Below are 21,353 nucleotides of genomic sequence, written 5' to 3'. Positions count from 1 at the left end.
TGTAGGATTGTGATGTCTTCCTGATGTACATATTTATTGATTATTGAATAATGAGCTTTCTGTCTCATAACCATTTTTAAGCCTATGATGTCTATGATGTCTGAGATATGGCCACCACTACTTTTTTAAGAGGTTGTTTGCTTACAGGATAATCTTCTTCTTCTTCTTCTTCTTCTTCTTCTTCTTCTTCTTCTTCTTCTTCTTCTTCTTCTTCTTCTTCTTCTTCTTCTTCTTCTTCTTCTTCTTCTTCTTCTTCTTCTTCTTCTTCTTCTTCTTCTTCTTCTCTTCTTCTTCTTCTTCTCCTTCTCCTCCTCCACCTTCTTCTTCTTCTTTTTCTTCTTCCTTCTTCTTCTTCTTCCTTCTTCTTCTTCTTCCTTCTTCTTTCTTTCTTTCTTCTTCTTCTCTCTTCTTCTTTTTCTTCTTTCTTCTTCTTCTTCTTCTTCTTCTTCTTCTTCTTCTTCTTCTCCTTCTTCTTCTTCTCCTTCTTCTTCTTCTTCTTCTTCTTCCTCCTTTCCTCCTCCTCTCCTCTTTTTTTTTCCTCCCTCCCTTCCTCCTTCCCTCCCTCCTTTCTTCCTTCCTTTCTTTTTTTTTGGTTTTTGGGCCACATCCATCAGCGCTCAGGGGTTACTCCTGGCTCTGTGCTCAGAAATTGCTCCTGGCAGGCTTGGGGGACCATATGGGATGCTGGGATTCGAACCACTGTCCTTCTGCATGGAAGGCAAACACCTCACCTCCCATGCTATGTCTCCAACCCCAGGATTTTCTTCTAATATTTAACTTTGCATTGATGTTTGTTCTGACTTTTAAAATATGCTTCTTCCAGGCAGAAAAATGTTTGATTCAATTTTCTGATCCATTTTGCAGCTTTGTGTATCTTTATTGGTAAATTTAGTCCAATGACATTCAGAGATATTATTGTAATGGGGTTTTGTGTCATCTTTTTCTAGTTTAGTGTGTTTTTGAAGTTTGTCTTACTTTAAAGTAGTCACTTAAGTTTTTTTTTAAGTTTGGTTAGAATCTGTTTTAGTATATGTGCTGCTGACGCGAGCACTGGTTTGAGTCTGTAAAGTTCCTGAGCTTTTGTTTATCCAGAGTAGTGTGCATTCTTTAGTCTAACTTGAATGAAAGTCTGGCTGGGTAAATTATTCCAGGTGAGGTGTTAATTCTATTGAGTTTTTTTCACTTTTTCCTACCACTGCCATCAGGTCTGGAGGCTGCTGGTGATTCTTAAGTATGCTTGATTGTATGTTATTTCCTTCTTTGTTATTGCTGCTTTTGGTAATCTATCTATGGTTTTCATCATTGCAAATAGGATGTGCCGTGGGGTGTTTTTGTTTGGGTATCCAATTTTGGGCATTCTGGATGTGGGTGCATGCACTCTTCAACTCTGAGAACTTCTCTGCAATGATATCATTGTTGATTCTTCATGGAGGTTTTCGTCTTGTCATTCTGGGGCTTAAGTTTTTTTTTTTTTTTCCTATTGAATTTATCCCAGAATTCTGCTGTTGTCTGTTCAGGTATCTGGGTATTTTCCCCATTTACTCTTTATTTATTTTAAGGCTCTTTTTGAACTTCTGTTGTCTGGAGGTGTTGTGCTGCTCATCTTTGAGCTCACAGATTCTGTCCTCAGCATTTCTACTCTACTATAGTTCTACTCTACTTGTGAAGTCTTCCAATGAGTTTTTAATTTCACCTAACTAGCTTTTCATTTCTATTAGAATTTTTCTCATTTATGCTCTCAGATTCTCTTGAATCTTTTTTTTTTTTTTTTTTTGGTTTTTGGGCCACACCCGGTAACACTCAGGGGTTACTCCTGGCTATGTGCTCAGAAGTTGCTCCTGGCTTGGGGGACCATATGGGACACCGGGGGATGGAACCGCGGTCCGTCCAAGGCTAGCGCAGGCAAGGCAGGCACCTTACCTTTAGCGCCACCGCCCGGCCCCTTCTCTTGAATCTTAATGGCTGCTCATTCCACTGTTTCTTTGAGTTCTTTGAACATTTCCTCACTAGTTGGATCTTCAGAGCTTTCTTTTTTTGTTCACTAAGTGTGAAGATCTGCACAGATCTGGCAGAGCCACTGGCCCTGGCACAGGGAGCTTCTTTGTGAAAATTGATTAGTTTGCTGAATCTTCTCATGCTCACATCTGTACCTGCATTTGTCTCTCAATCCCCTGGGGCTCTCTCCACACTGCAGTCAACCTGTTTAATTTGCTCATTTCATGAGGCTCTCTGATGTCATAGGACCACTGATGTGATGGACCAGTGACCTGAGGCAGGAAGCTTATTTATCACAATCTCTGTTTCTTAATTACCAAATACCCAATGTCCTTTTCCCCTAAAGTTTTAGATACTGTTATGACATGTGATTTTCATAAGTATAATTTCTTAGGCAACATTACAAGTTCTTCCCCCAACTACTTGAAGATTTAATATTTTCTCTAGATGTTTCTCTTAATGTTATAGTAACAAAGTAAAAGGTTTGTATATATAAATTTATAATGAACAAGGACAGTGGTGTGCTTTGCTCCAATAACATGACCTACCATCTAGTTAGTTTGGTTTTAGCTGAACATTTTTGAAAACCATTAAGTTACTGAGAAGAAAGTAATCATCTAGAAAAATGATTTGGCTTTACCTTAAATGCAAAGAAGTGGTCTGTGTATTTCTCACCAAAGACGAAGGAAGCACCAGCATTAGTATACTCCAAAAAAGTCTGAGATAAAGAAAGAACAAGAACAAATGGGTGACAATGATTGAAGTAGTAATTATAGTCTACAGGACCCACCAGGCTCTACAGAGGGTAAAGAGTTCAACAGACTTGTTGGATCAACTTGGAAAACTGAATTTTTTTCTTTCTAGGAGATGACATGGAAATCTATTTTTGAACACTATCTGCATAGAGTTTTTTTTTTCTCATTATCTGACTGCAGGATGTTCAATAATGAAACATTGTCACTAATAGATGCATTTCTCGGTGGTAACATCTTGGAACTGTGACACTCTCTGAGCCTGATCCAAGGGCAAAATGGTGTAGAGGAGTGACTTACTGGATGAAATTAGAAAGGACAATCATGGTAATAGCAGAACTAGATGCATGAACATATTCTTTGTAAATAAAATTATTTGTTTAATTCATGTTATGAAATTAAATATGGTACATCTAATGCAGATCAAACAATGCTTATTTACGACATTCTGAGTATTACGTCAAAACATTAACAGTAGCATAAAAACAAGATGTTCTTTAAAACTAGACATACCTGGACTTGTTTGCCCAACCAATCAAAAGCCATAAATCCAGGACCAGTTCTTAGAATTAAGAGCCCAAGAAAAAATTGTAACCCAATTCCCCAAAAGACAGGCCTCCAGTAAACCTAGAAAGATGAAAAGAACTTATTAGAAGTAAATGGTGACTCAGCATAAATGGTGAGTTAAGGTTCACTTCAGATGTATCTCAAGTATAGTCTGTTACCAATATTTTATTTGGGAAGCCAAAGCAGTCATTGGCAGAGAATCTAATGATAAGATCATACTAAAAATCTCAACTTTGTATTCCTCTATTTTTTTAATTTATTTATCTAGTTTTTGTCGACTTCTTTGTTTTTGTTTGGCTATTGAAGTTGTTGTCTCCATTTATATTTATTTATTTATTTTCTTCTTTTCTTTTCTTCCTTTATGTGCTCTGCCACATTTCTTTATTTAAATACCATGGCTTTTATGTGATGCTTATCTTTTTTTTTTTTTTTTTGAGTGCTCACTGGATATTTTTTTTGACACTTCTTTTTGTACTGTTGTGGTGTTTCACCTTCTTTTGCCCCTTTGTCTCTCAAACTTAGGATGAGAGCCTCTAGGAAGACTCCACCCCTTTTCTGAGTATTTGATTTTTTCCCCAGTTTATTACTTTTCTCTTCTTCAAACAAAACCACATAACTTGAACTATCTAGTCCTGACTCCCAGTTAGAGAAGAAAATAAGGGAGGTACCAAGACCAAACAGGTGTAAGACCACTAAGTAGTAAGCTAGACACAGGGGGGACCACTTATTCTTTGAGACAAGCCCTGGGGGTGAGGGAAGAGGATATGGGAGTAGGACGGGAACAGAGGTTGCGGGAGGACAATTCGGTGATGGGAATTCCCCCAATTTTATGTTAATATGTACCTAAAATATTATTATCAATGATATGTAAGCCACTATGATTAAAATAAAAATTATATTTAAAAAATTTGAGTTCGAAGACTTTAGTCAAAAACTTATATTAATGTTTGGCAAAATAATTTAGCCACAAAGTTTTTATAATATTAGAAAAGTCATTAAAGGAAGAAGGATCTGATCTTCCTACTGGTTGTTCATATTAGATACTCAAAATTATTTTTATTTTTTTAAAAATAAAAGGCAGAAAATAACTCCTCGGTGTGGCTAAGGTTTGCTAATCTGATGATTTGTAAGTCGATTAAGTGAAATTCCACTCTTCCAGGGAATTTGCATTTCACTGTAAAAGGAACCAATTAATTCTAAGGCATACCCAAGAGTGCAGCAATAATGGACAATTACCGTATTTTCCGGCATATAAGACGACTTTTGAAACAAAAAAATTCAACTGAAAATCAGGGGTCATCTTATACGACAAGTATATCCCGAAAAATGTTTCAATATGCCGCTAAACGAAACAAACAAACAAAAAAATCAGGCCTCAGAGTTTCCAAATCTCTTTCTTGGGGGCTCCCAAACAGTACTCAGAAGATCTGGGGGCCACTTCTGGCAAAACCCAGCTAACCGTGTTGGTGGTTCATTGCTAGGGTCCGAGGATGGGGTGTTGTTTGGTTCATGTAGAAGGGGAGATTAACTGATGCCACCAGGGAATTGCCAGAAAAGTTGCCTATGATAGGGGACCAATCATTGCAAGGCTGCTCGGACTGCCTCTCTAACTCAGCCAATCCATGCAGGCTTTTTATGCATGCAAATCAGACAATGTTCTGGACCCAAATCTACGCTGTCAAAAGCCTGCTCAGATTGGCCAGAGTCAGAGAGGAAGTCTATTACAGTATAACCTTTGAACCTTTGCTTGTTGTGATTGGCTCACTGTGGTACATACAGTTGCAGCACAGGAACATTCTGTCTGATACAGCGAATATAGGCCTAAACCTATGTTTTAACTGCAAAATTAGGGGGTTGTTTTATATGCCCAGTCGTTTTATACGCCGGAAAATACGGTATCTACTTTTATTTTTGGTGCAGACATGAGTGGTTTCCAAAGAGCCATGAGATTGTTTGCAAAGAGCCATGAGATTGTAAGCATAGAAAAAACATAAATGTTCAACCCATGGGGAATATTACCTTTTATTAGGTTAGTGACTTTAACTTCTGATGAATATTTTTTTTCTTGTGTAAATTTTTTTTTTTTTTTTTTTTTTTTGGTTTCTGGATCACACCCTGGCAGTGCTCAGGGGTTCCTCCTGGCTCTATGCTCAGAAATCGCTCCTGGTAGGCTCAGGGGACCATATGGGATGCCAGAATTCAAACCACTGTCCTTCTGCATGCAAGGCAAATGTCCTGCCTCCATGCTATCTCTTCGGCCCCTCGTGTAAAATTTTACATGATACTTTATGAAGTTCAGATAAATGTCAAAGTTTATCACTTTGAGACAAGTGTGAAGTTTGATGACTCAGTATTGTCAATGTAATAGAGTATACAATAGCAGAAAAAGAATGAGAATTGAAATTAATGTGAACAAAACTGTTAAGGAGAAAAAAACTTGGAATAAAATAGTCTAAATTGCAAATTATTAAATGAAAGTTTGGTAAATTGGAGAATACAATGACAGAACAATAAAGTTATTGTTTAGGGAAAATATAAAGTTATTGTCAGGGAAAATATACATCAAAATTATGACTTTTATTTGTGTGTGTTTAATGTAGGGAAGTAGGTGCATGTATAATATAGAAAATGACTGAGTGAAAAATGAGAGAATAACAGTATTATGAGAGCTCAAGAGGAAAGGTACTACTGTCTCTTGAAATATAGCAAGGTAAAACTTTAAAAACTTTAAATAGGGGCCGGAGAGATAGCATGGAGGTAGGGTGTTTGCTTTTCATGCACAAGGACAGTGGTTTGAATCCCGTCATCCCATATGGTCCCCCGTGCCTGCCAGGGGTGATTTCTGAGCATAGAGCCAGGAGTAACCCCTGAGAGTTGCCAGGTGTGACCCCCCAAAAATAAAAGAAAAACTTTGAATAACAGTTTATTTGTCTCCTCAATTTTTTTTTAGCAATTTGCATATGAGAGAAAACCCCCAAAATGTTTTAGTCCATTCTTACTTTAGTTGGGTGCTTGGAAAATAGAAATACCAGGGCAATGTACATTATGAGTCCTCCAAATGATACCAGTTGCTGTTTGCCCAGTTTGGCAGTGTCCAAGGTCAGCCATAAAATAATCCCAAGGATTAGTGAACACCAAATAACCCTAATAAAACAAGAAAGGAGGCATTTGTTGAGCTAATTTGAAAATCTTAATGAGACCTGACTAAATAAACACTATTAACAAGAGTAACACACCCTAGCATCAGAAAGTTATGCTAGATTTTTTTTTTTTTGTATTTTGAGCCACAGCTGGCAGTGCTTGGGAGCTACTCCTATCTCTGGGGCTCAGAAATGATGCCTGGCAGGCTTGGGGGACCATATGGGATGCCATACCTACTGTACTATCACTCTAATCCCTTTGTTGTTAGAAATATCAACAGATTGACTTTAAGGTTAATATAGACCATAAACAAATAAATAAATATGCAGTGTGTTTTCCTTCTACAACTTTAGGGTCTTTCACAGGTTTATGAATCAGAGAAGAGGGGTCAGAGCGGTGGATCTAGAGGTAAGGCGCCTGCCTTGCAAGTGCTAGCCTAGGACAGGCCGCTGTTCGATCCCCCGGCATCCCATATGGTCCCCCCAAGCCAGGAGCGATTTCTGAGTGCATAGTCAGGAGTAACCCCTGAGCGTCAATGGGTGTGACCCAAAAAAGCAAAAAAAAAAAAAAAAAAAAGACTCAGAGAAGAGAAATGATTGAGTAGGAAGTTCAGTGATTTTTTTTTCTTTATGAAATCTGTAATTTGTTACCTTTGTTTTGGGAGATGGGCTAGGTATTTGGTTCTTATTAATTTTCAGACGAAACTTAATATGTGTTCATTTCAGTAGAGACCTGACATAACTGGTGCCTCTCAGAGTTAAAGTAGACTTTATATTGAATTCTGACTTCCGGAGGAATCTAGGGAGTCTGATAGGCTGATTTGCAGTTTGAATGAAATAGTAGAAGGATAGTGCTGGGATAGCATGATTCTATTTTATAAAGTTAAAATTGCATGATGATTTCTGGTAGATCTCATGAAGGTTATGATGGTATGAACTGGCCCTGGGTCCTACCCTACACAAGGGGACCACCTGAAGAGAGAGGAGAACACAGAGAGAGGCTGAGGTAAAAGCTTTTAGTGATCATCTGCAGAATAAACCACTGATAGTAAACTTTTGTGTATGGTATGTGACAAGAATATAACTATTTCTTTGTACAAAGCTGTTCAATTTTCTATTGACATTTTCTGATAACACTTTATTTTATTGGCTCCTTTGTCATATTTATGGCTAGCAATTGTATTTAGTTTGTCTACTTTTATTCCAATATCAAATTGTTATAAATACTATAGTTTTGTGGTATAGCTTAAAGTCAGAGAACATCTTATTTTTGCATATTTTCTTAGGATTGTTTTGATTATTTGGGATATTTTATGCTTTTATATTAATTTCTTTAAAATATTTTCTAATTCACCTAGTTTACATGAGGCTGTGGGGTAGGCTAATGGGAGGGGTCCTTGGGACACTGGTAGAGGTTTCTCTTTGATGGTGGTGTGATGTTGTAATTAAATACCAATGAAAAGTAACAATATTGTAAACTCCAGTACCTAAATAAAAATTTTAAGTTTTGGTTTGCTCTTCAAGCCCATGTCCTCCCTTGACCACATATCTCACTCATTTGTCTATGCTTTGGTACTGCTATCTCTGAAGAAGGCTGTATTCTCTTGAACATGTACTTTCCTCATTCTCTCCCTTCACATTTTTCTAAATAAGTTTCAATATAAACATTTTTGTTTCACACACATACAAAAAAAAAAAAAGAAAGAAAGGAAGAAGTACAATCTTTTCTAATTATTTGAAGAATGCCAATGCAGCTTTTTTTTGGGGGGGGGGTATTATTTTTGGACCACACTCATCACTAACTAGGATCTAATGCTGGTTAGGTGCTCAGGGATTACTCCTATTAGTGCTCAGGGGCCATATGCAACACAGTAATTGAACCTGAGTTAGCCACATGCAAAGTATATTTGGTCAACCCAATGAAATATCTCTCTGGTACTGCCAATGCGATTTTCATAGAGGCTACACTGAATCTATGTAATGCTGTAGGTAGCATGAGCATTTTAGCAATGTAAATTTTTTCAAACTATAAACATGGACTCTTTCAAAAATTTTTATGTCTTCTAGTTCTTTTAACAGTGTCTTATTATTTCCAATATATGATGTAAAAATCTTTCACATATTAAGATGATTATTAGACACTTATTTCCTTTTTATGTGGCAGTTTCCTGACTCCTTACCATGAGTCATGATTTTTTTAAAATATATTTTTTAGGGTATTGAAAATTAAATTCAAAGTATATAAGGACATGCTCTATGGCTGAGATACATCCATGGTCTTTACAAGTCATAATTTTAACATATTTATTATAAAAAATGTTTTGTATTGGGGCTGGAGCGAAAGTACAGTGGTAGGGCATCTGCCTTGCACACTGCCGATCTAGGATGGATCAGACAGTGGTTTAATTCCCAGAGTCCCATATGGCCCCCCAAGCCTCCCAGGAATGATTTTTGATTACATAGACAGGAGTAACTCCTGAGCATCACAGGGTGTGGCCCAAAGAAGAAAAAAATGTTTTGTGGTCTTAACTAAAGAAAAATTTAAAACGCATATTTTTAGTGAGTAAAAGAAAGATGAAGAAGAAAATTCTGGGGAAGGAAATTCAGAAGAAAAACAAATCTAATTAAAAACTGTTTAACCTTAATAGTCAATAATGATGAGTTACCAGTTGGCCTAATTTAATGAAATATGGATATGATTTATGCTCATTAAATATTTATAATGGCAAAATTTTGTAAACAAATTAAATAGTTAACCAGAGAAAACAAATGCAAACTAAGATTAATTGTGCTCTATTTATTTTGTAAACAATGATTAAATATATAATTTATAATTTACATAAAGGTTGTAAATTAGGGAGAAAAATTAAGCAAAATAGTTAATTTTTTTAGGTTTGTCAGAAATCTTAATAATTAGGAGTTAAAAAATCTCTTCACAAATAGATATTAAGATTGGGTGACATAAATGTTGTTTCCTTCTGTGCCAAGACAGATATTTATCACAATGTTCTTCCCCTGCCAAAATCAAGAAAGCTAAATATATGCTTACACAATGACTAACTCTCCCAATATCTCAAAATCCTAACTTCATGTTGATATGTAGCCATAAAGGTATCTTTCTAATGTAAGTCATAAAATGCTACCAAATTAATGTCTTTTATTTATTTATTTTGGATTTGGGGTCACAACTGGCAGTACTCAGGGGTTACTCCTGGCTTTGCACTCAGAAATCACTCCTGGCAGGATTGGGGGACCATATGGGTTGCCCAGAATCTAACCACCATCTCCTGGGTTGGCTGCATGCAAGGCAAACACCCTACCTCTATACTATCTCTCTGGCCCCATAAATTAATATCTTTTAGACAGCCTTTTTTATCATATAAAGGTCGTTCGAACTAAGGGAATATGTAGAGGCATTTGAACGCCTCCATAGTTTGCCTTAGTTAGACCTTGATTTTCTCTTTATAAAATAAATGCAATATAATGGATCACTGTATAATTTGTTTCTATCTTCAATATCCTATAAGTGAAGAAATAATCTTAGAGCAAGATTTTTGGAACAATGTAGAAAGAGATATAAATAAAAGAAACAGCTACATTACCACTTTAGCCAGAACCAATGGTTGTTCAGTAGTCTTCTCCCAGGGGACAAGCACTCAACAATTCGTTGTTCATATTTTGCCATAAAGTGATCCCAGATCACAAAGAAGATGACAACTATGGTGATCACAAAGAGAGGGAGGGCTCTGTGAAAGTTGATCACACAAGCTGCTATCACCAGAGCTAGGTAACCTGTTCAGGAAGCAAACACAGTGAACATCACCATTACTTTTAGTTGGCTAACACCAGTCCAGTCCAGTGAAGTGCAGATTCAGGGGTTATTAAACCTGGTGGTGCTCAGGAATCACTCCTGGATCTGCATTCAGAAATCACTCCTGGCAGGCTCAGGGGACCATATGGGATGCCGAGGATTCAACCTGGGTTGGCCACATGCAAGGTAATTGTTCTATCTGCTGTACTATAGCTCCCCCCTTATTTTCACATTGAGAATGTCTTTGTTCTGTCTTTCCATTCAATATTTATTATCCCTCTTTTACATAACCTTATTAAAACGACCAGATTATAAGGCCCTTTATTGGTTTCTGTGCATACATGAGGCTTATCTTTTCTCTAGATAATCTTTTTTGGATTAATTTTTTCTATTTATAGATATATAGAACATTAAAAGAAGCTTATTCTCATTCCCAACTGGGTGATTACCATATGGCTTTAGAAAGAAATTATTTTAGTAATGACAACATTTCCTAGGAATGTCTACAAATACAGTCTCTTTTTAAAGGTGGTAACTACAATTGTATTTGTTTCTCTAAATTTGTGTTTTGCAGGTAAAGTTTCATAGGAACGTAGTCATGCACAACTGTTGGCTTTCATATTAAAAAGGAAGAGATGTATGATTTCACTATGTGCTCCAAAGTCTAAAATGGCATAGAGAAGGCCACAATCTTTACTGTGGCTGTCTAAGCACTTTCTGAACACTGATTCTTAGGACATGGAATTTTTATATTCAAGCCAGTGGATCTGGGTGGAGAAGTTTTCAAACTTTACAGAGAGTGCTGTTTGATGAATGAGCCACAAAGGTTCTTGATTTGGAGGAACTATTATTAGGATATACCCCAATTGGGTGGACATAATATCTCACTCTGCCTTTATGAAAGAGAAGTTGGATGTGACCCTAGGTTCTACCTGTATTTCTGTAGATAGTACATAAATACAAGGTGGTTTATCATAAAGCAAAAATTTTATATAAGTCAGTTAGTTTTGGGGCCAGAGCCGGTGGCATTCGGGTTACTCCTGGCTCTGTGCTCAGAAATTACTTCTGGCAGGCTTGAGGGACCATATAACATAAGATATCAAGGACCAAACCTGGTTCAGCCATGTGAAAGACAATGCTCTATTTGCTATGCAATTGCTCAGGCCCCTCTACCCTTTTTAAATTATTGTTTTCTAGTTATCTGGATTTGTGTTGCTCATTCTTCAGATATTCATTACAATAGCCAAGACTATGAGAGTAAGTGAGCTAAATATTAGCTACTATCGAGGTTGGAGCAATAGCAATAGCACAATTGGTAGGGCACTTGCCTTGCATGCACCTGACCTTGTTTGATCTCCAATATCCCATATTGTCTGCCCAGTCACAAGGAGTGATTTCTGAGCACAGAGCCAGGAGTAATCCCAAGCACCCCAGGGTGTGACCCCAAAACAAAACAAAACACAATTAGCTACTATTCATACAAACCAACTAGATGAAGAATCAACTTACATAGGCACCCCAAATAATTTCAGGAGCTTTTGGGGGGGGGGTTTGGGATCATCAAACTTGGTGATCATCACTTGGTGATGCTCAGAAGTTACTCCTGGCTATGCACTCAGAAATTGCTCCTGGCTTGGGGGACCATATAGGACGCCAGGGTATCGAACCAGGGACCATCCTAGGTTAGCACGTGCAAGGCAAATGCCCTACTGCTTGTGCCACCACTCCACCCCCCTCAGGAGCTTCTTGATTTGCCTCTTTGGATGACGCAGTGTGATATAGAGAAAAGAGGTTCATTTTAGTTTTGAAAAAGTTAATATTTGAGGGCTCCTTAAAGAGACACTTGCATCTGATTCTTTTCTTATTTACCTGCTAATAAAATGCTCCAGAAGATGTACTTAAGGATTGTTTTGTGTCTTTTGCAAAAGTCACAAAGTCTACTATATTTCTTTTCCAGAAACCTGTAAAAATACAAAAGTAAAAATGTAGGCAGAGGTAACATCTTAGCATATGTTGAAAAGGGTGAAAGAACCCAAAATTGAGGGGATTGTGCTAAGCTCACCATAACACTTATCAAATTCAATTGAAATTTTTCAGTATTAATTGGTCAGTATGAAAATTTAAGATTAGTATCACTAAAGTAGTGAACATTTTCATTTCTCAAAGGCCTTTTTATGTTCCACAGAGTGGATTACCTAAGCTTAAAACAATTTTCTCTTCCCTTATCTAGACTTTATTTTCTGCCTCTATAAACCCTCGTATTGTACAGCTATTTGGAGACTCTTTTACTTATTAGACGAGATATTGTCTAATTCATGAATCATTTAATAAAGCTCATCAAGTTTTTATAATTAATTTGATTGGATTTTTGTTATTTAATGCATGGAACAAACATCTCAGGCAAGAAAATCTTCCTAAAACAACAAAAAAAGTATGAAACATATGTCCTACAAAACAGGAATGGAAAGCTTATTTCATTTTAAACTAAAATAAGCTATATATTTGGACTACTTTGATGAATAAATGTGTCTGTCTACCCTTGAGGGATTATAAAGCTCCAAGAAACCTGTTCTTAAAAATTGAGAAGCGGAAATGAGACAATCAAAAGTAGATGAATATATTATGGGCAGAGTGTTTCTCACTAGATTAACATGGCCTTTTGTCATTAGTTTTTGAGCCATAGTGTGGAATGTTGATTAAAAATTTCAGGTTAAAATAAAAACAAACAAAAACAAAGCAAAAATATTTTAGGTTGGTGAAACATTACGGGAAATACAATTTTTGTCTTGCATGTAACCAACTCCAATTTTCTCCCAGGCACTGCATGCATCATATAGTTATCCATACACTGCCAGAAATGACTAAACCCTGAACACAGAGTAAGAAGTCCTGCTGGATGTAACCTACATACCTCAAATAAAATTAACACATCTCTTTAAAAATATAGTCTCTTCTGGTTCTATGATTTTGAGAAAGTTTGGGTTCTATTCTCTTTAGAGGAACACTGTCCAGTTTCACTAGGGGTTTGAAATGTAAAGTAGGCTTCATGTATTTGAGATCTATTAAACAGTAGGGGTGGTAATAAAGCTATATCAGACATATCTGGGATTTGTGGCATGTTTCTTTTTGTCCAAACCTTTGTTGTAGGATGTGAGTAGCAAATCAACAAATGGGGTCTTCATATAACTTCTTTCAGGGAGAATTATGTCTACCAGTGAGAGAGATACAAAGGTCACAGGAGTGTACTCATTTGGACTATCCTTTTTTTCTTGGGTTCCACAGATGCCCCACAGAAGCTCTGAGAACTTAAAAGTTGCCCCTGTCAGGATACTGGAAAGCATTTCTAAAAGCACTGCTTTTCTTCTAGTAAGGTTCATGTCCAGCCTCCAGGATCTTAGAGAATTCAGACCCTCGCAGAAATTGCCTCCTACTTATTTATTATTTATTTATTTATTTTTTTTTGGGGGGGCACACTTGGCAGTGCTCTATGCTCAGAAATCTCTCCTGGCAGGCTCGGGGGACCATATGGAATGCCGGGATCTGAATCACGGTCCTTCTGCGTCTAAGGCAAACGCCTTACCACTGTGTATCTCTCTGGCTCCTAACTTATTTAAGTTTTTATTTCCCTTTCTTCCAGCACATCTAACACCTCACTTTGAAGTCTGTTACCTTACAAGTTTTAGGGCATGGCCCCAGGCCTCCAGGGCCATTTTTTGTTAAGACTTGTGAGCCTTTAGAGATTTCATCTACACTTTACTCCTATTGGCTTTGTTGTGCTCTTTCATAAAGTAGTAGTATACATTGCCTAACTGGAATAGTCTTTTACAACTTTTATAACTTTGCACTGGGGCCTATGAGAGGATTATGAGCCTGTACTGTGCATATGAGATACTGGTTATCAAACCTGATTGACCTCTACCCTCTACTATTTCCAGGCCCTTTTTTTTGTTCTTAAAGAAAGGTCATGCACAGGAAGAATTCCTGAATGCTCAAGAATTATCACTGAGCATCACTGAAAGTGGTCTCCAAACCAAACTGCCCCCCCCCAAAAGAAATCCCAAAGGACAGCTTAGCTATGTCACACTTTTTATGGTCAAATGTAGGAAAAGGCTGCTATTGTATTTTTCTCTGCTGTGAATGTAGTGCTAAAAATAATGGTGCAGTGCGGACACTTCATATGACACATACATCTACTCTATAGACTACGTCTATCACACTTTAAATGTAAGGAATATAGTGGTACATTGCTACCATCTGACAGTGAGTGGATAAAATAAAACATCTAAAAACAGATGCTTTGGTTATTTAATTATTTTGATAGGATAATTCCCAAATTCTTGTTGGTATTTCTGTTACACTAACATTAGTGAAACTTGAGCACCTCTTTTTAAAGGTATTTTAAAGATATTTAAAAGATATTTTTGGTATTTTTAAAGATATACCTGGAGGTGATAAGGAATTATTTTTGGCTATGTGCTTAGGAATGACTCCTAGCAGTGGTCAGAAAACTGTGTAGTATACCAGGGATTGAACTGTGGTTGACTCTCTACAAGCATGTACCCTATCTCCTCTACTACCTCTCTGGAGCAGTTTGGATGCCTTTGATTATGTAAGAGAATTTCTAAGTCCCCAGTAATGAGAACTAAACTAAGTTCAAAACTGAACTAAGATCAATTTCAAGGTGAATATTCAAGGCAAATATGCTTGTTGATGTACTTTTCTTTTTTTTTTTTTTTTTGGTTTTTGGGCCACACCCGGCGGTGCACAGGGGTTACTCCTGGCTGTCTGCTCAGAAATAGCTCCTGGCAGGCACGGGGGACCATATGGGACACCGGGATTCGAACCAACCACCTTTGGTCCTGGATCGGCTGCTTGCAAGGCAAATGCCGCTGTGCTATCTCTCCGGGCCCTGTTGATGTACTTTTGATCCTAAGTCAGACTTCAAAAATGTTTTATGATACATTAAAAACAATGTTCCTCAGAGAAGTAAGACTTAAATGCAATTTCGTAGGAATTTAGAAAATTGACAAGTACTTAATTATTATGATAGAAACAGACAATGTTAGACTAGAATTAGGAATTGAAATTGTAAACTAGTTTTGTTCTTCTCTGACCAATCTTGGGCAAGTAATTTCTCTGAGTTTTATTTTTCTGATCCCCAAATGGAAATAGCAGTCTGCCTTTTCTAGTTCATAGGGTAATAATGACTTATAATACCCTGAGGATAGAACAAGGTAGGAGAAAATTTCTTGTGATTTTAATTGAATTGAACTTTGGAAAGTCAGTTTTTTATTGATTGTTGGTAAGAAGATGAGTAAATGACTTTTGCACAGACTGGAACAATTAGTTGATAATTTACCTTTAATTAAAAGACTGTCCTGGAAATTGGATTTCCAGTAAGTTAATAGTTTGGATTTACCTCCATTGATTTACTTGGAGCTACATTAATTAAAAAAAATGTGTTGCAGGGTTAGAGGAATAATAGATGGCCTTAAATGTGACTGACCTCCCTGACATCTCCTATGGTTCCCTGTGCACCTCTAGGGGTAATTCTTGAGCAAAGAGCTAGAATTAATCTCTGAGGGTGTGGTTCAAAAACCAAAATAAGTAAAATAAAAAAATTAGTGTTGAATGGATTATTAAGGGAAATAAATGATGGTGGGGATAATCTCTAATAAGTCATAATAAATGCTTAAAATTAGATAATGATGGCTGGAAGATAGGACACTTGTGGTGCCTGACCTAGGTTCAACCCCTAGTATTCCACTTGGTCCCCTGAGCCAGCCAGGAGTTATTTCTGAGCACAGTGACAGGAGTAATAATTCCTGAACAGGCCAGTTATGTCCCATCAAACAAAAACCAAATTAAAAATAATATAAAAATTAAATTATATGAATATAAAATAAAGTGTCAAAACCAAATAAGAATAGGTCTGATTATTTATTCTGGGTTAAAAAATCATACCCTTCTTGTTGTATCTCTTGATCATCCTCCAAGTTGTCTCCAATAGTTACCTGTTCTTCATCCTGGAAATCATACATTGATGAAATAATGAGAATTCTGCACAGACTGAACCTTGAGACCCTTCATTCAGAAATTTGGCAAAAATCTTTCAAAGGAACCTTTCAAATTATTATGCAAGAAGATGGCTGCAATTGCCTTTTGCACAGACATTTTTTTCCTTGCCTTTACAAAAAAAAATCCAGGCTCATTTGTCTCTTCCTTTACTACCAAAGAAGCTATTAGTATTTTTCCTTTTCTTTATGGTACAGACTCATAATTTGCTTTTTACTCCTGTTACTACTGTAATCAATCATTCAACCTCTTTTCTGAAATGAAATTAATACTAGATGCTGCATGAATCACTTCCTTTACACTCTACCAGCCCTAATTTTCAAATACCAGAGATCAAGGCTAGTTTCATTTTTCAGGCAATACAAGACTTCATATATAGATTTGAACATTAGCTCAGCTGGAGAGATAGCACAGCAGTGTTTGCCTTGCAAGCAGCCGATCCAAGACCTAAGGTGATTGGTTTGAGTCCTGGTGTCTTATATGGTCCCCCGTGCCTGCCAGGAGCTATTTCTGAGCAGACAGCCAGGAGTAACCCCTGAGGGCTGCTGGGTGTGGCCCAAAAACCAAAAAAAAAAAAAAAGAAAAGAAACTCTCGATCCAGCTATACCACTCCTAGGAATATTCCCTAGGAACAGAAAAATACAATACAAAAATCCCTTCCTTACACCTACATTCATTGCAGCACTATTTACCATAGCAAGACTCTGGAAACAACCAAGATACCCTTTAACAGATGAATGGCTAAAGAAACTGTGGTACATATACACAATGGAATATTATGCGGCTGTCAGGAGAGATGAAGTCATGAAATCTTCCTATACATGGATGTACATGGAATCTATTATGCTGAGTGAAATAAGTCAGAGAGAGAGAGAGAGAGAGAGAGAGAGAGAGAGAGAGAGAGAAACACAGAATGGTCTCACTCATCTATGGGTTTTAAGAAAAATGAAAGACATTCTTGCAATAATAATTTTCAGACACAAAAGAGAGAAGGGCTGGAAGTTACAGCTCACCTCATGAAGCTCACCACAAACAGGGATGAGTCTGTTAGAGAAATAACTACATTTTGAACTATCCTAATAATGAGAATGTATGAAGAAAATAGAAAGCCTGTCTAGAGTACAGGCGGGGGTTGGGTGGGGAGCAGGGAGACTTGGGACATTGGTGATAGGAATGTTGCACTGGTGATGGGTGGTGTTCTTTACATGACTGAAACCCAAACAACACAATCATGTATGTAATCAAGGTGTTTAAATAAAAATATATTAAAAAAAGAGTTGATAAAAGTTACCTTGTGATATAGGATCCTTCTATCCCTTGAGCTAAAGAAAATTATTCTTATATAGCTAATCTTGATCTAAATAATTGAATAAAAAAAACCTGAACAATATTTCTGTTTAAGTTCTTAAGTATCTACAAGCTATCCTAATGTCAGAATCCTCATTTCTTCTATTCTGCAACAATATTTTAAATAGCTATTGTAATCAGCAGCAACAGGAGAGAAGAATTAATCAGTGAGGTTAATGATTGATTAGAAGAAGAGGCTGAATGTCAAACATGAGCCCAACTTTCTATTATATCCATGTAGGTTTTGATTCTCTTTATTTTTGCTTGACTGAGTTAAAGTATCCTTAGAGTATTTCCATCAATTCTATGGGTGTATAGTTCTTCCATGCTCACCTACATGACACTTTTGACTGAAACTCTCTTAGTTTTTAGGGCTGAACTTCAGGAACCAGTAAGGCAATAAGTAAGACAATAAGTAAGGCAAACAGTAAGAGAATAGCCAATCTAATCTGCTGCAAATGAGGACCAAGTGTTCTCTAGGATGATTTTTACATATTTTTATATTCCATCTAATACTTTGCCTGACCAATAATCAAAGTTTGGTATGTTTTGCATTTAAATGATCATAATTAGGTCATTTACATGTAGAGTAAAATTTCACCACATTATGTATGTGGAAAGTCTTTATTATTATTGTTTTCTAACCCCTCCTCAACCCTTTTCTTTTTTTAATTTTGTAATGAAATCAATGGGAATTACTAGCCTTTCACAGTTGTATTTCAGGCACATTCCCACCACATTTCTCCACCATAGTTCCCAGCATGCATCCCATACCTTCATCATTAGCCTCCTGGACTGATCCTTTTCGTGTTTAGCTTGTAATAGTTTGGGTCTCTTGATTCTATTGTTGTTGACTTTGACTTGGGTATTTAGTTCTAACCTTCCCCTCCCCCCCTACTCAATGCACCTGAGACCACTTGGCCCTTGGGTCCCATCCACTTTTTTTTCTTTTCTCAATTTGTAGGAAGACATAGAAATATCAGGAAAACAAAATGATTCATGTTCTAAAATTCTATGAAAAAGGCGGGAGCCCCTATCTGTAAGATATAAATAAAATAAAATTAAAAAGGGGGGTGTAGATATGGCAAGCTTTTCATTTTTGTTTTTGTAATCATTGGGGGAAATTAGAAGGCAAATTTCCTTGGCCTAAGAGAAAAAGGGTGTTTCTACCCATGAAGCATCCTGTCATAAGACTGACTACAGGCTTTCCAGGCATGTTAGTTGTACAATGTCAAGGTCTTTCTTTATGGTCCCAGGAAAAGTTCTTCTCAGTGGCGTCAACCCTTCTTATCTTTAAAACAAAACAACAAAAACATTCCTGACCCCAAAACCATGGATATATATCCTCCTTTCCTCTCACAGACAAACCTCTTGGAAGTTGTGGCCAAACTCTCTTTACAACCTGATTACTTCTAAACCAACTGTGAGCAGATTTTTGCTAACTGGCTCTTCCAAGGCCATCCAAAGACCATAGTTGCTAAATCTTGATGCTATACTCCATCCTTGAAATATTCACATACCTGTTGTTTAAATCTAATAATGTTTTTAAACCTTAGTAGTTTTTTTTAAAATAACAACTGATGTGATCAAATATTAAATCTAAATTATTATTGTACAAATTATTATGGTATACAAATTTAATGCCTCCTAGATATTTTCATTACTTGATAATTTTTTTGTTTTTAATTCTCGGAGAAATCAGAGACCAGGTCTATAAACATAATATATATGTGTGTATATATATGTATTCCACTGTCTGGAAGTACTATAATTAATTAACTTATTCATTTACTGAGGATATACTGGTTACTTCCAAGGCTTGACAATTGTAACAATCTCTAAAAACATCTAAAATATATATTTTTGTAGATAGAAATAGTTTTTTCTTCTTATTAAAGGATATTATATAAATACTTTTTATAATGTATTATAGCATGATCCCAGCATAGGTGCATATGAGCATATACCTGCTTTATTCTTTGTTTTGGGGTCTGTTCAGAGGGGCTTGGGAACCATGAAGTTCTGGATCTAATCAATGCTTCCTGCACACAAAATGTGTGTTTCAGTCTTTTCTGTATTCTCTCTGGCCTAGTGGTTTCATGCGTGCTTTCAAAAAAGCAATTTCAATAGTTTGTTTGATGCCTTCCCACTTACCTTCACTTCTGTTTGCTTGGCCAATAGCATTAATTGATAAACAAGCCTTTAGATTCAATATTATTAAGGGTTCTGCCTATGCTTTTCTCAAGATACTTTATGGATTCGAGTCTGATATCAATGCTTTTAATTCATTTTCTTTTTTTTTTTTTTTGTTTTGTGTGTGTGTTTTGGGTCACATCCTACAGTGCTCAGGGTTTACTCCTGGCTCTGTACTCAGAAATTGCTCCCTGTAGGCTCAAAACCATATGGGATGCCAGAGATCAAACCTGGGTCAGCTGTGTGCATGGCAAAGACCCTGTCCATTGAACTATCGCTCTAGCTCCCCTTTAATTCATTTTCTTTTGCTTTCATGAAACCCTATCATTGACAATATTATAAATTGTAAATCACAATGAATAAAATGAAAAAGTGCTATAAAAATGCACCTATAGAAGGTGCAAGAGGCACTGCTTTTATTTACTTTTTAATTGCTTTATTTAAGCACTGTGATAACAAAATTGTTCATTGTTTTGTTTCAATATACCGTATATACAATATACACCATCCTTCATCAGTGAACCCTTCTCTTCATTGATGTCTCCCATTCCTTTCACCCCTTTCCACCTATCAAAGCCTTGCTCTAGGGCAGGTGATTTGCTTCTCTCTCTCTCTCTCTCTCTCTCTCTCTCTCTCTCTCTCTCACTCTCTCTCTCTCTCTCTCACTCTCTCTCTCTCTCTCTCTCTCTCTCTCTCTCTCCTCTCCTCTTTTTGTCACTGTGGTTTGCACTATTGTTAATAGAGGGGGTTGCCTTGCATGCCTCTTTCTCCCCTTTCAGCACTAAATTCTTGTCCCGAGCTGTCATTGTACTAGTAGAACCTTCTTTACTCTATCTGCACTCACCACTCTTTGTGGTAAGCTTCCTATCCTGAACTGGATCTCCTGACCCTTGTCTCTATTGTCGCTGTGTATGATTATAATAATGTCTCTTTTATTTTTCTTAAAACCCATAGATGAGTAAGACTATTCTGTGTCTATTTCTCTCCCTCTGACTTATTTCACTCAGCATAATAGTTTCCAAGTCCATTTCATGACTTCATTTTTCTCAGGGCTGCATAATATTCCATTGTGTAGATATATCACAACTTCTTTAACTACTCATCTGCTGTCAGACACCTGGGTTGTTTTAGGTTATGGCTGTTGTAAATAGTGCTGTACTGAATATAGTAAAGGGCACTGATTTTAGGCATTGATTTATTCTGGAATTACAAGTAATACTCTTGTTTCCAGTTTTTGCTGCAATAATTTCCTAACTTTTCTACCTCAAAGCAGTTATTTTTTTTATCATGAGTAAACTCACTTTAGGATTACTTTTTGAATGATAAAATAATGTAATTTGCTTATTTTTTTTTATCAGAAGAAGTTTTTGAATGATACACTATGCTGAATCCTAATAAAAAAGCCATTCTGGCATTCTGGCAGAATGGCTCAAACTTCTGTGAAAACTTAGATGTTATTGAAAAATCACAGGG

At 36.7% G+C, this 21,353-nt stretch overlaps 1 protein-coding gene across 1 annotated transcript in view; it reads right to left on the bottom strand.

Moving 5' to 3' along the window:
- Positions 1-21,353, bottom strand: part of SLC28A3 (solute carrier family 28 member 3) — a 96,144-nt gene that overhangs the window by 22,684 nt on the left and 52,107 nt on the right. The window contains exons 3-8 of the mRNA XM_049770701.1: positions 16,230-16,291; positions 12,135-12,226; positions 10,057-10,246; positions 6,314-6,458; positions 3,261-3,374; positions 2,636-2,713 (exon numbers count right to left, since the gene is read on the bottom strand). Of these exons, the coding sequence (XP_049626658.1) occupies positions 2,636-2,713; positions 3,261-3,374; positions 6,314-6,458; positions 10,057-10,246; positions 12,135-12,226; positions 16,230-16,291 (681 nt within the window). The remainder of the gene's footprint in view (positions 1-2,635; positions 2,714-3,260; positions 3,375-6,313; positions 6,459-10,056; positions 10,247-12,134; positions 12,227-16,229; positions 16,292-21,353) is intronic.

The sequence above is a fragment of the Suncus etruscus genome, chromosome 3 (genome assembly GCF_024139225.1).
Source record: "Suncus etruscus isolate mSunEtr1 chromosome 3, mSunEtr1.pri.cur, whole genome shotgun sequence".
Classification (NCBI taxonomy): Eukaryota; Metazoa; Chordata; class Mammalia; order Eulipotyphla; family Soricidae; genus Suncus; species Suncus etruscus.
The sequence above is the reverse complement of the archived record's forward strand: the minus strand, read 5'-3'. Positions and strand labels throughout refer to the sequence as shown.